The following is a 12,916-nucleotide window of genomic DNA, read 5'->3' on the forward strand; positions in this document are numbered from 1 at the left end:
ATATTTGTCTAATGAAAGAATGAATGAAAAATCAGAAATGAGAACCCCTCAGTCCTGGGCAAACAAGGAAGGCTGGGCACCCTTCCCTGCCGGCTTCTTGGACTACCTGCAGCTGTGACTGGCACTGTGTGCAACAGGCCTGGCCCAGGAGGCCACAGAAGTGACTGGCTATGTGAGACTCCCGGCAAAGGAGGGAAAAATTTTCCTTATTTTCTGCTTAGAATGAAGATCCTGTGCCAAGAACTGAAGAAGCCATGCTGCAGGCATGAAGGTGGAAGTCATCCCAAGTATGGTGGGTCAGGAGGAGGTAAGAGCCGCTGTCCCCGCCCAGGGCTGCCTGCCCTTGCTACATGAAAATAACTTATCGAGTGAGCTGCTGTGTGTGGAGTTCTGATGTGTTGCCAAAGGAACTCAAGTGATGAAAACATATTAAATTACTTGTGTTATGAAGTGTGAACTTGCACTAAAATATGATTTAGCTGGCTGGTTTGCTCAGTTGGTCAGAGTGTGGTGCTGATAACACCAAGGTCCATGGTCTGGTACAGGTAAGCAAAAAAAAGAAAGAAAGAAAAAGAAAAAAAGAAACTTTGGACTCTGGGAAATAATGCCATGTCAATGTAGTTTCAGTGATTTCTTTAAAATGTACCAATCTGGTGTGGGATGTTGATAATGGGGGAGGCTGTATGTTTGGGCAGGGGGCATTTGGGAAATCTCTGTCTTCCAATTTTGCTGTAAACCTAAAACTGCTATAAAAAATAAAAGTCTATTTAAAAAGAGATGATAAGAAAATACTACTAGACATGCCAGCATTAAGTTTGGAATTTTCTAAGACTTCATAACTTGCAGAAAAATAATTCATATCCCAATTACTAAATTCATGACTACTCAGTTTTTTTCCTGAGCAGTTGCACACAGGCTGTTCCAATTACAGTGTGTCCAAATAAACAGATGTACCACACAAGGTACTTCAAAAAGTTCATGGAAAGATTAGCATTACCATTTTGAAGTACCCTCATACTTTGTTGACTCAGCCACGGCACGTTCACTTTGTACTTACGTCTCTAAGTGGCTTTTCAGCAAGTCATACACAAGCACATTGTTGCACTGCTTTGCAAAATGCAGTGCGTTATTTTGGTGCTTCGACAAAATATTGCAGTCAGCTCCACATTCAATTACAAGTCGTACAATGTCTGAATTTCCTCTTTTACAGGCCTACGTTAGGAAAAAAGGCATAATAATTACTTCGCTGTAAACTATGATAACTATCAGTCGGTGCTGTTCCCTTTCTCCACACATGCCTGGGAGTTCTTTGTGAGGAGAGAGCAGAGAACAATGGAGAATGGGCAAGAACACTTGGACCAGGCCTCAGCCGGTATGAATGCCATTGGGGCGTTCTTGACTCAGTGAACAGCACAGAAATCTGCGTGCTCCAGTTCAATTTCTTCATTGACTGAATATTTAGGGAACAGACAACTTTGAAAAGGACACTTCAGTCCCAAGACAGGACAAACACCAGGACTCGCTAAATAAGCAGTTCTGTGCTCTGCCATGAGCCAACACCTCAGCAGAGGCACAGGGCTCAGTACGTGCGGCCTCATAGAGAGGTCAGTACTGCGAATCCCTAAGCACTGCTGGGAATCAAAAACAACCCAGCAGCTGCTTTTAAGGCCTGGTGAAGCACAGATACAAATCTGAATTCACAAATCTAAGACGGGGCTGTGACATAGTCTAAATAAAGCCTATTTCAAGAGTAAGAAAACGTATGTCCCAGGTTCTCTTCCTGTCCATCACTTACCAGTTGCATGACTTCAGCTAAGTCCTTTAATTCTTCTGGCTGTAGTTTCCACTTATCAAAAGGAAGTAACGGCCCTTCTGTCTCACCACCTTCAGGCTATTAAACAGTGGATGGCTGAGAAGCAGGGCCAGGCGTTCCTACAGATCCAGGTCACCCGGCGTGTGCTACTCAGGCCCTGGATTCCGCAGAGCAGGGACCTACGGCGTGTTCGCTCATCCCTGGGCAGATGCTAACACACTGTCCTTCAAAGGGTGCTTACCCATGGCTCTCCCAGGATAATCCTGCCCTCAAGGGGCATTACTGGTTGTTACACCGGGAAGCAGATGCTAGTGTACCTGGTACAGAGGGCAGGGACACTGCTGAACACCCGGTGGTGCTGGACAGGCCACAGTGTGGCAGTGAAGAGGGCAAGAAGCCCCGTTGGAACGACTAGATCCCAACAGTGATGTTCCAGGGCAGTTTCTTGTTCCCTTGCGCTCCGGTAACGTTACAAACTTTCTCCCGATATGAAAAGGCTTTTATTTTGTTTCAACTTCTGAAAATCTTTCCCCATGTTTATTTCTTCTAAACCTCAATAAAACTAATACAATACACAAATCCTTAAAGCAATTAAAATACTGCTTTTCAGCAACAAGTACCTAAATAAGTAAAACAAATTACAGATATCACTAGTCTATCTAACTTAGACACTAGTTACACAAGCTCTGAGTCTCTTCTCGAGGAAGAAATGACCCACTCTCCGAGCACCTTGGCTCCCTCCCAGGCCCCTCTGTGCCCGCTGTGCCTTGACACAGACGCCTCCTGCCCCCAGCCCTTGCCCTCCTGAGCCACCACCTCCCCTCATCTTTCTCCTGCTTCTCTTTCCCACGCAGGCTCCTTCCATCCTTGGCCTTCCCTCCTTCTCGGCCTATGGCCAGAGTCACTGTACCCTAGGCTGCCGACCCCCAGATCTGAGTCTCCAGTCCACACCCTCTCCTGAGCTTGACCCCCTAAGTGAGATGCCTCCCGAGCATTTCCAGCTCAAAGGCCACGTCTGCACAGCGGAGCACCCAGCTCCCTGCTCAACCTGCTGCTACTCCTTACCTTAGAAACAAGGCCACTGAGCATCAGCTCGGTCGCCACATTTTGTGAGTTCCACCACCTAAGAAGCCATTGAATCTACCCACTTCTTTCCCTCTGTCACCATCTAGGCACGGATGACCATAATTTCACTCAATTTTAAGAGCCTCCCTACACATCTGCAAACTGCCAGTCCATCCCCCTACTGTACACTAAGGAACATTCAAACAAACAACCCTATAAGCTGATTCTGTCTTTGTCCAGCCTAACCTCTTGGTGGCTCCCAACTGCCCATAGGACAAGCTCCCGGTTCCTTAGCATGCTGTAGAGAGTTTCTGTGCGCCCCCCTTACGCTCCAGAGGTAACAAGTGTCTGCTGTTCAGAATGCACCTGTGACTCCTCGCTGAGAGGATGCTCGGAGGTGCCACCTCTGCTCTGAACATGTGGCAATAGCAGAAACACATAAAGGACATTAAAAATTTTTTGAAATACATTTTAAAGATTCAAAGCTCAGGCTTCTGAACAAAATATTTCCATGAACCAGAAATGAGACAGAAGCACAAAGCAGTGATGACGGCTTAGACCTGAGTTTGCAGGAGTTTGCAGGTCTGGGCCCTCAGAGTGACAGGGAAGAAGGGGGGACCCAGCGCCAGGCCCATGCAGAACTGGGCCGCGCCCCTTTGCTTACCCAGGACAGTGGCTGGCAGCAGGAATTGCAGACAAATCCCTGCTGGGGGCAGTGGCTTACATAAAGGCGCATCCTGGGGGGAAGGTGGGAAGACAGAGCCATGTTCCCCTCCCCCACCACCCCTGCCCCATTGTAGCCAAGTGTCTGGATCTGCTGCATCCTAACAACATCTTGACCCAGGAACCTGGAACTGCCACAGAGGAATGGGTGGCAAGGCCAGGGCCCTGCAAGACAAATGTGAAACTGCTCAACAGGGAGGGGCAATAACAGAGTGCTGAGGGGGGGTCCCCAACAATCTTCTCCTCAAAATGTATCTGCAAACCACAATTCCACAACACACACAGAAGTCGGAGGCTAAGGAGACACACGCACCACCATGAAATGGTAATGAGCACACCAAGAGCACTCCGAGGTCTCTGTCCCACTCCAGCTCTGCTGATGGCCCCCTGGCCCCCCACCCCCGAGTGCATGTCCTTTCAGGGCACAGCTCGCCACCTGTTACATCCACCCTCGGACTGGCCCTAGGTGCCCACCCAAGCGCTCCTTGGGCCTTGCTGCCCTGCCTCCCTGGTCTGTGGGTCGCTGGAGTCCAAGGACCATCTTGCCCCACGCTGTGCCCAGTCCCCAGCACGGGGCAGCAGTGGCAGTGCCAACATGAACACCTGCTGAGCGACTGAAGAGACAGGTGACCTGGGGGAGGGTTTACCTTCATCAGTGCAGTTTCACCATTGCTCTGCTGGACATTCACAAAAGCTCCTGCTTCCAAAAGAATAGCCACTGTTGTTAGAAAGTTCTAGTGGAAAAAAAAAAAAAAAAAAGCAAATTTAATTGCAAAACTTCTTTAAAAATAAGAGTTTTTAGATGTTTTGAAATTTTTAGTCATCAGGAAAAACAGCAGATTCTATCCCAGTGGGTTGCTGGCCACAGTGTTCACTTGTCCTCACTATGAGGCCTGCGGGAGCCCCCATGCCCCCACATATACAGCCCCACACTGTTCTGTCTCCAACTGCCGCCTGAGGGTTAGCCACTGGTTTCTACATAAAAGCCTCTGCACATAAATCCTTTACAAAGATGATACATGGGAACATTTTAATTAAATTATTAACCAAAAGGAATACTAAGTTCAGCTGGAAAAGATTTTTAGATTATATAAGGTTGAAATCAATATTAGCTCTTTAATCAGAGGCTCTGTTTAATAGAAAATACTTCCAGGTAGATAAAGCACATTTTAAAAATTTGATTGCAAAGTAATACTGATAAAATAAATCCATTACATGTCATAAATCAACATTATAAAGTAATGTGGCCCGTATGACTGTTACATTTCACTACAGAGAAGTCTTCTCTGAGTCCACCAACGGGAACTCCTGCGGGACTGTCACACTGCAGCACATGGAGTCACGAACCTTCTCAGCGGCATGAATGAGGGCAGTGGTCCCGTTCTTCTGCCGACCGTTCACTTTTGCTCCTTTTGTGATGAGGAGCCGCAGGAGGTCATCCTGCCCACCCGCTGCAGCAAGCATCACGAGTGTCATCCCACTGGAATCCTTTGTTGGTTTTGTTAAAGAAAAAACTTGTTAATCTTTATTTAATTAGAACAATTTTAGAGCTAAGTCTTTTTACCTAAGATGTTTCAATGTGAATCACTAAAGTGCACTGATTTAAGCATCTACTTAGTTTCTTCACTAAAATATCCTAATAATCAGAAACTAATAACCTTTAGAATTTTTTTTCACATATAAGGCTGCCACAGAATTTTACTTTCATGTATTAAATTCTAAAGGCACATCAACAGTTTGCTTGATATAACATGAACAGTGAATTATTTGGGGGCAGATGATCAAAGTCTCCATCTAGAAAATCCAAGGTGAGTAAGTTAAAAATGGTCAGACTAAGAGAATTTCATTAAGTGACTGGAGATATCACACACACAAACACACACCTGTCCAATAGCAATAGCCATACCACATACCAGCAATAACCCGCTAGTAAACAAAATGTACATGAAAAAAGACCCTGATGACCACAGTAAGATAACAAAATATTATAAAACATGTAGAAATACATCTAAAAGAAATGTGCAAAAAAGACCTACATGAAGAAAAATCCCAGGGAACTTTGCTTAAGGGTGTAAATGGCGAGCTGAATGAATGTAGAGACTTTTCATGTTCTCTGATGAGAGACTCAGGATGGAAACAAAAATGTCAATTCTCAGACAAATTAATCTATATATTTCATGTAATTTAAATCAAAATCCCAACAATTTTTTGAACTATAATCCCACAGGATTAAAGCTAAAAAATTTACAACTAAAGCTAGAAAACAAAAATCTTTTTGAAGCAAGACAAGATATCCAAAAGCTATAAATAAAAAACACTGACAGACGTGACTACCTAGAAATAAAAATCCTCTAAGCAAAACAACACTCAAAACACAAAACGTAAGATCTAGGAAAAAAGGGCTAATATGCTTCCACATAAAAATCTACATCTGTCAGTATGAAGAATCTCTAGCAAACAGCAGAAAAATGGCACTTGCTATAAATGGGCAACCACTGAAGAAACACAAATGGCCACATGAAAACATGAGTCATTTTATACTCCTCAGAGCAGCAGAGAATAAACCACAGACAAAGCTAGATAGATCACAACCAGTCATTTTGGGGGGCTAGATTAAAGGGACTAAAATTGTACATTTATATAGTTCTACAATGTTGAAGTTTTATAAAGTGAACATTATTTTTGTAATTAAAAAAAAGAAAAGAGCTGGCTGGTTTAGCTCAGTTGGTTAGAGCGTGGTATTAATACCAAAGTCAAGGGGGATCCCTGCACCGGCCAGGCAGTCTACCCCACCCAATAGATAAATAATTTTTTTAATTTAAAAAAAGAAAAGAAAAATCAAATTGAATTCTTTTAGAAGAGCTACTTTCCGCCTTCTTTTAATGAGATTTTTCGAAGATATTTTACCTCTTGATCTAGGTTATATTCTTCATTTGAATTAAGTGCAACCTTTACTGTAATATAATCCCCATTTTTCACAGCATCCCTTAACACATCTAAAATGAAAAGAAAAGATAGATTAGGTTTTATATATCTAGATTTGTGAAAGAGATTTCTATAATTCCCAAACTACTCACTACTGGGAACTGCATCTGCTGTAACAAAATTTTCATCTTCTCCATCAAGGTGCTTTTGAAAATCTTCTAATTTCATCCATTCCAACTGCAAATCCATGCCCAGACTCAAAATCTGTTGCCTGCCATCTGGAACACACAAGAACCTTATCAACATGTTTTTCTGGAGTATTAAAAAAGTGCTGTCTATTAAATTTGTGGTGTCTTAAAATTGTACATATGCTTTTAACATGAGTCATTATATAACTGAGTCTTTAATTGATAAAATTTGTGGTTTTCTTTGGGATTAAAAACTAGCCACATGCCATGGTGCTTCAAAGGCATAAAGATAAATAGGTAACCTATAACTGTAAAATGGTAAGAGATGGATTTTTAGTACAGGACAAAGTAGCTCAACAGAAGGAAAAATCACAGGGATTCAGTAAGAGGACTTGTGAGTAATTCTAACACAACTTCTTTCTTTGGCCATTCTTGGATATACACTGCATAGCTTCCAGCCACTTACACAGTCATTCTGAGTGTGTAAAGAAGACCTGCTTGTAAGTAGAAGTCACTGCCTGGTGATCTTTGCAGAATCAGCTCAGTTCCCTCCTCCTGGAAGTCCCGGCTTCCACAGCCTGGGCACACCCGCCATCACACCCTAGGGCAATGCGAGGGGGTGCCTTTACGCAGGGGGTGGAGGGTTCATCCCTTATTACTGCTGCAATAAATCACTGGGATGTCCGCATTGGGATGTCTGCATAGCTCATTGGCAGTAATTCGAAATGGCTATAGGCTATTTTCTAAAATGACAAATATTTGATGGTAAGAGTTAAAGAATTTTCACCTAAAACCAATTTCTCAGACTACACAGATGTTAGACCGATAACCTTGCCATAGAAATGAAGTTTGTAAAAGATATGCAAATAAATGATCTTTTTCTAAAGCCCTCAACTCAAAGGCTCCTTGCTAACACTGAGAGCATGACATCACAGAAACAGCACAGCCTCTGAGCTACACATCCTGGCTCTGTATCCCAGCTCCATTAGCTGTGTGGCTTAGAGCAAGTCACACCAACTTCCTGTACCTCAATTTCTGAGTAACAGCAGTGGTAAGAGTAAAAGCAGGTAACATACACGAGCAGCATGAACTGACTTATTTACTCCATACACAATAGCCTGTAAGGGGATACATGTTACAGGTGAGGAGAGAGAGGTCTTCCCACTCAGACGTGTCTTAGTCCACAGTGGAGCTCCCAGCCCCCACACCCACCACGGAGGAAGCAATGTCTCAGCACCATGGAAAGACTGTGGGCGCAGGACAGGTGAGGCCCCAGACTGCAGTAATGCCATCTGAGTCACAGGACTGCTGCAAGGAACTGAGAACGTACTCAAACTAAAACTGTCAGAACGGCTTCTGCTGCAGCTCAGAGTGTGGTCTCTAACAACGCCAACTGGTTCAAAACCTGTGTCCACTCCTACCAAGTCTTAGGTCTTGCCTCTGTATCTGGTAGGTTTAACTTTCTCTGTATTTAATTTAAAAATCAGATATACCCTAAAGAATGTAAGTCATGAAGCAAAACAATGAACTGCGCCTGTGACCACCAGGCAACTGGGGTGGGGGTGCCCGTGCACCTTGCACTACCCCTCCGTGATGACATCTCCACACGGAGAATGGGCCAGGCATACCCTTTCCTTTTTAAAATAGTTTTGCCATAAATGCAAGTATCCCTAAAAAATATATTTAGTTTTGCTTGTTTCTGAGCTTTAACAAGCGTTCTCTATATTTTTTATATACTAGTTCTTTGTCTTTTCACCTTTCTTAGTTCTGATGAATGAAACTTATTTTGTAGTCAACTTTATCACTTTTTCCTCTATGGTAGTTCTTTTTGTGTCTTGTTTAAGAAATCTTTCCCTACCACCAAAGTCATAAAGATATTATCCTCAATCCTCTAAATACCTAGTATCTAAATATCCTCTTTGTAGGTAAGGCCTTGCTCCGCCAGGATTTGATTTTCCTGTGCGGGGTTTGCTCCGTGTGGATAACCCATCACTCTTACATCTGTGACGCAGAGCTCATCCTCTCCACATGGACCTGGGACAACACCATCCTTTGTCTGGTTATCATATCTGCACAGGTATGACTGAAGTCTCTATTGTGCTAGTTTACCTACCTTCCTTCTGCCAAGTGAATACTGTATTGATTGCTAAAGTTTTACACAGTAGGTTTTGATTACTACCGGGATAAGTGACTTTGGCTTTTCCTGTGTCATCCACATAAATTTTAGAATCAGTATTAAAAAATTCCATGAAAAACTATGTTGGGAATTTGATTGGAACTGCAGTGAAACTATAGCAGTTTGAAGAAAAAGACAAATTTATAAAACTGTTTTTCTACTAATAAAAATGGCACATGTAGATTTCAAGAGATCTGTTAGTTTTTTCTACACAGGCCTTGTTATCTTTTATGAACAATATTGTTAGCAATCTTTTAAAATGTGTTCCTATTGAAAATTATATCTTTTAAAAAGTACATTTATTATTATATAGAAACACAGAAAGAGATGTACATTGTATAGAGATAAATTTGGAAAAAAAATACAGAAAGAGATGTACATTGTATAGAGATAAATTTGGAAAATGTATTTGCTTTTTGTACGATGGTCTTAAATCCAGTCATCCTGTAAAACTTCAAATATTTCTAACAGTTTATTTATAGATTCTTTTGGCTTTTCTACATAGATCATGCCACCTGACAATGAGAGTTTTTAAAATTTTTTTTGCTTCCTTTCCAATGCTTATACCCTTTTCCTTTGCCTTACTGTGCTGGGTAGGATCTTTGTAAATGTTGAATAAAAGTGATGACAGAAGGCATCTTTGATTGTTCGTGATTTCAAACAAATGTTCCTAATGTTACACAGTCACAAAAGACGTTTGCTGTAGGTTTAATATCTTCTATCAATCGAGAAAGTCCCCTTTATCGATTGTTTGTTAGGTTTTTTTTTTTTTTTTTAAATCAAGAATACTGTTGGGCCGAGCCCGGGGCGCACTCGGGAGAGTGCGGCGCTGGGAGCGCGGCGACGCTCCCGCCGTGGGTTCGGATCCTATATAGGAATGGCCGGTGCACTCACTGGCTGAGTACCGGTCACGAAAAGGACAAAAAAAAAAAAAAAAAAGAATACTGTTAAATCCATTTCTCCTTTACTACTGGATTCCTAGGGAAAACCCATCTTGATCATAAGCGATTATTTTTTTAAACAAGGCTAGATTCAATTTGTTAATGTTTTGTTTGAGATTTTAACATCTGAATTCATGAGTGAGCCTGGCCTGTCGTTCTCCTTTCTTACATAGTTATCTCGTTTTGGTATTGACGTTATAATTGTCTAAGAGAATAAGTAAGAGTTCTTTCTTTTTAGGAAGACTTTTTCAAGTTTGATACTTTTGCATATAAAACCATGTCAGCCTGGTGTTAAATCTGTGTGGCTATTTTAGTTACTATTTCAGGTTCTTTAATAGTTACAAGACTATTAAGGCTTTCTATTTTTCCTTGGGTCAGTTTGGTTGTATTATATTTTTCCAGGAATTTTTCCATGTCATTCAGTTTTCAAATCTATTGGTAAGGAATTGCTCACAGCATTCTTTTACCTTTTTAATCCATACACACAATCTGCAATCATGTCTTTTTTATCCAACATATTGTTTAAGTCTTCATTCTTTCACTCTTTTTAGAGGCTTGTCTATTTTATCAGTCTTTTCTAGGAACCAATGCTGGCTTTACTGATGTTCTCTACTCTATCTTATTTGTTGTTTGATATCCGAACAGCAATGCTGCTATTTGGCATCTTGCCCTCTGGGCAACCTTCTTTCTCCTCCTTGCCCACTAATCCTGGAAATTATCCTGATTTTCTGCAAGCTCAGCCAGTGCATCCAAAAACACACAGCACACCTAGGTATCCAGGATCTAGTTGTTTTGCAGTAATGGGTCTCCCAGACTTATCTACTCTGTCATGTATTCTGAATTATTTAAAAAATTCTCTTCAACTGTTTCTCAAGATTCACACACACACACACAAAAAAAGGATTCACAAATTATACGAAGTCTTATCATATTAATTTCTCATTTAAATTCTGTCCTACTTATAAATATATATGCACAATTTTCATTATTTTTCCCTATAGCTGCTGTACTCTATTTTATACAAGGTCCTCCCCTTCTTCTCAGCCAAGTCTGATATCCTCAGGCCAGCATTCACAATGCAGCTGGCCCTCCCTACTGTGGGTTCCATGGGTTGAACCAACCATGGATTGAAAATACTTGAAGCAACCATGGATGGAAAATATTTGAAAAAAAATTGTGCACTGAACATGCACAGACTTCTTCTCTTGTCATTATTCCCTAAATAATACAGTATAACAACTATTTACATAGCATTTGCATTGTGCTGGTTATCATTAAGTAACATAGAGATGACTTAAAGTAAACAGGAAGATGTGCATAGGTTATATGAAAACACTACACCATTTTATATCAGGGACTTGAATATCCTCAGATTTTGGTATCTGCAGCAAGTCCTGGAACCAATCCTCTTCGGATACTGAGGAACAACCGCATAATCTTATTTAGTGTTACTACAAAGTTAAAAAGGAATAATACAAGTAAATCTGTATTTGATAATTTTCTGAAAAAAATCTAATAAGCTATACAATCAGGCTGCCTGGCAAGAATAGATAAGGTAGAAAATTAGAAATCTTTATAATTTCTAAATGTGCTGAGCACATTATAAGAACTCAGAAAATATTTGTTTGATCCATCTAAAAGTCACAGAATGACTCATCTTCAATATAAAAAGTTACCTATGCAGGAGATCCAAATAAAACCTTCTACTGTATTACTTTCTGATTTTGAGATCAGAATCACAGTAGGAGTAAGAGAGAGAAATAACATGGTGCACTACCCTGACTAAATTCCGCAGAATAAACTCACCCAAATTCTCATCCATCTGGCACATACTGTCTAAAACCTCCTGATCACCTTCTGCAGCAATGTATGCCCAAGTATCAGTTTCATCTCTTGTATTTCTCCTTTCTTTAAGTGACTGCTTATTTTCCTTGGTCTTGTGATCTTCTGTGGTTTTACAATCCAGTGGTATTTCTTCTCTTTTCCGATTATTCTCAGGAACATCATTTTTTTCTTCTGGAGTTAATTTAAATAAATCAAACGCATTTCCGATTTCCTTAAATGCTAGTAAAAAACATTAAAATTGATGGCAAGTATGAGTCACAAATTTCTCTTGTAATCAAAAGAAAATCTGGGTTAGTGTTAAAGAAATAGGTATTACCTTAATTTTTACTAATATTTTGCATGATCAGATTTACCATCCAAGCCACAACATCTGGTCTTTCAACTGGTCTTTTCTGTTGCTACTCAACATTTAGAAAGGATGTTCACAGGGAATGGCTACTAATCAGGTGCTCTGAACCACTCACCTGCAGTTGTGGCAAAGGCCTGCTGAGGATGGTGGGCCTCAGAATGAGACCCACCTGGTCATGCCACCCATCTCCTACTGCTAGATACACCAGACTGTCAACCACTGCACCCTTCGCTTGTACAGATGTGATTTCTGGTGGTGAGGGGGAGAAATAGCAGGTGCCCGAGCACCAACAATGCACCTGGTGAAACTGTACCTGATGCCACCAGCTTTTAAGTGAATAATAGTGGGAAGAACACTAGCAAAGCTCCATACTTGTCATAGGAAATAATCCAAAAAAGAAAACACTATTAGGAAGAATTGTATTATAAACTCCAGGTACATAGTAGACAGGTTTTATTAGCAAGGGATATTGAAAACCGGACTCCCAGTGAGTACCATTATAAATGGGACAAACAGTAGTTCCATTTAAGGCTACTGGGTCACAGTAAAAGTGTGCCTTCAATTGACATACGAGACGCTAGGAATGAGAAAAAGTTAACAAACCAGGTCCAATTTTGCAATATTTTGAATCACTCTTTGAAGAATAGCAGGGGTTTAAAATGTTTGTATTATTTTGAACAGATATGCTCTTTCACTTACAGTAACTTACGCACGACCCAGTGGAACAGCAACTGTTCCTTCCCAGCTTCAACTACCTGCTTCTACCTTCAAGCCTCGCTCAGCTGAGAAAAAAATCTACTATCAGCATTACTTCAAATATATACAGCTTTCGGGAGAAAACCGAGGGGAAATTATCCACCTCTTAGAAACACTGCTTCCAAGAGAATGTGT

The 12,916-nt window shown here is 41.2% G+C and overlaps 1 protein-coding gene across 1 annotated transcript in view; it reads right to left on the minus strand.

The window, feature by feature from the left end:
• MPHOSPH8 (M-phase phosphoprotein 8) overlaps window positions 1-12,916 on the minus strand; it is a 48,899-nt gene that overhangs the window by 5,730 nt on the left and 30,253 nt on the right. Inside the window, exons 5-10 of the mRNA XM_063103278.1 lie at window positions 11,638-11,895; window positions 6,679-6,804; window positions 6,509-6,597; window positions 4,949-5,089; window positions 4,249-4,335; window positions 1,058-1,212 (exon numbers count right to left, since the gene is read on the minus strand). Coding sequence (XP_062959348.1) covers window positions 1,058-1,212; window positions 4,249-4,335; window positions 4,949-5,089; window positions 6,509-6,597; window positions 6,679-6,804; window positions 11,638-11,895 — 856 coding nt within the window. The remainder of the gene's footprint in view (window positions 1-1,057; window positions 1,213-4,248; window positions 4,336-4,948; window positions 5,090-6,508; window positions 6,598-6,678; window positions 6,805-11,637; window positions 11,896-12,916) is intronic.

The sequence above is a fragment of the Cynocephalus volans genome, chromosome 7 (assembly GCF_027409185.1).
Source record: "Cynocephalus volans isolate mCynVol1 chromosome 7, mCynVol1.pri, whole genome shotgun sequence".
Lineage (NCBI taxonomy): Eukaryota > Metazoa > Chordata > Mammalia > Dermoptera > Cynocephalidae > Cynocephalus > Cynocephalus volans.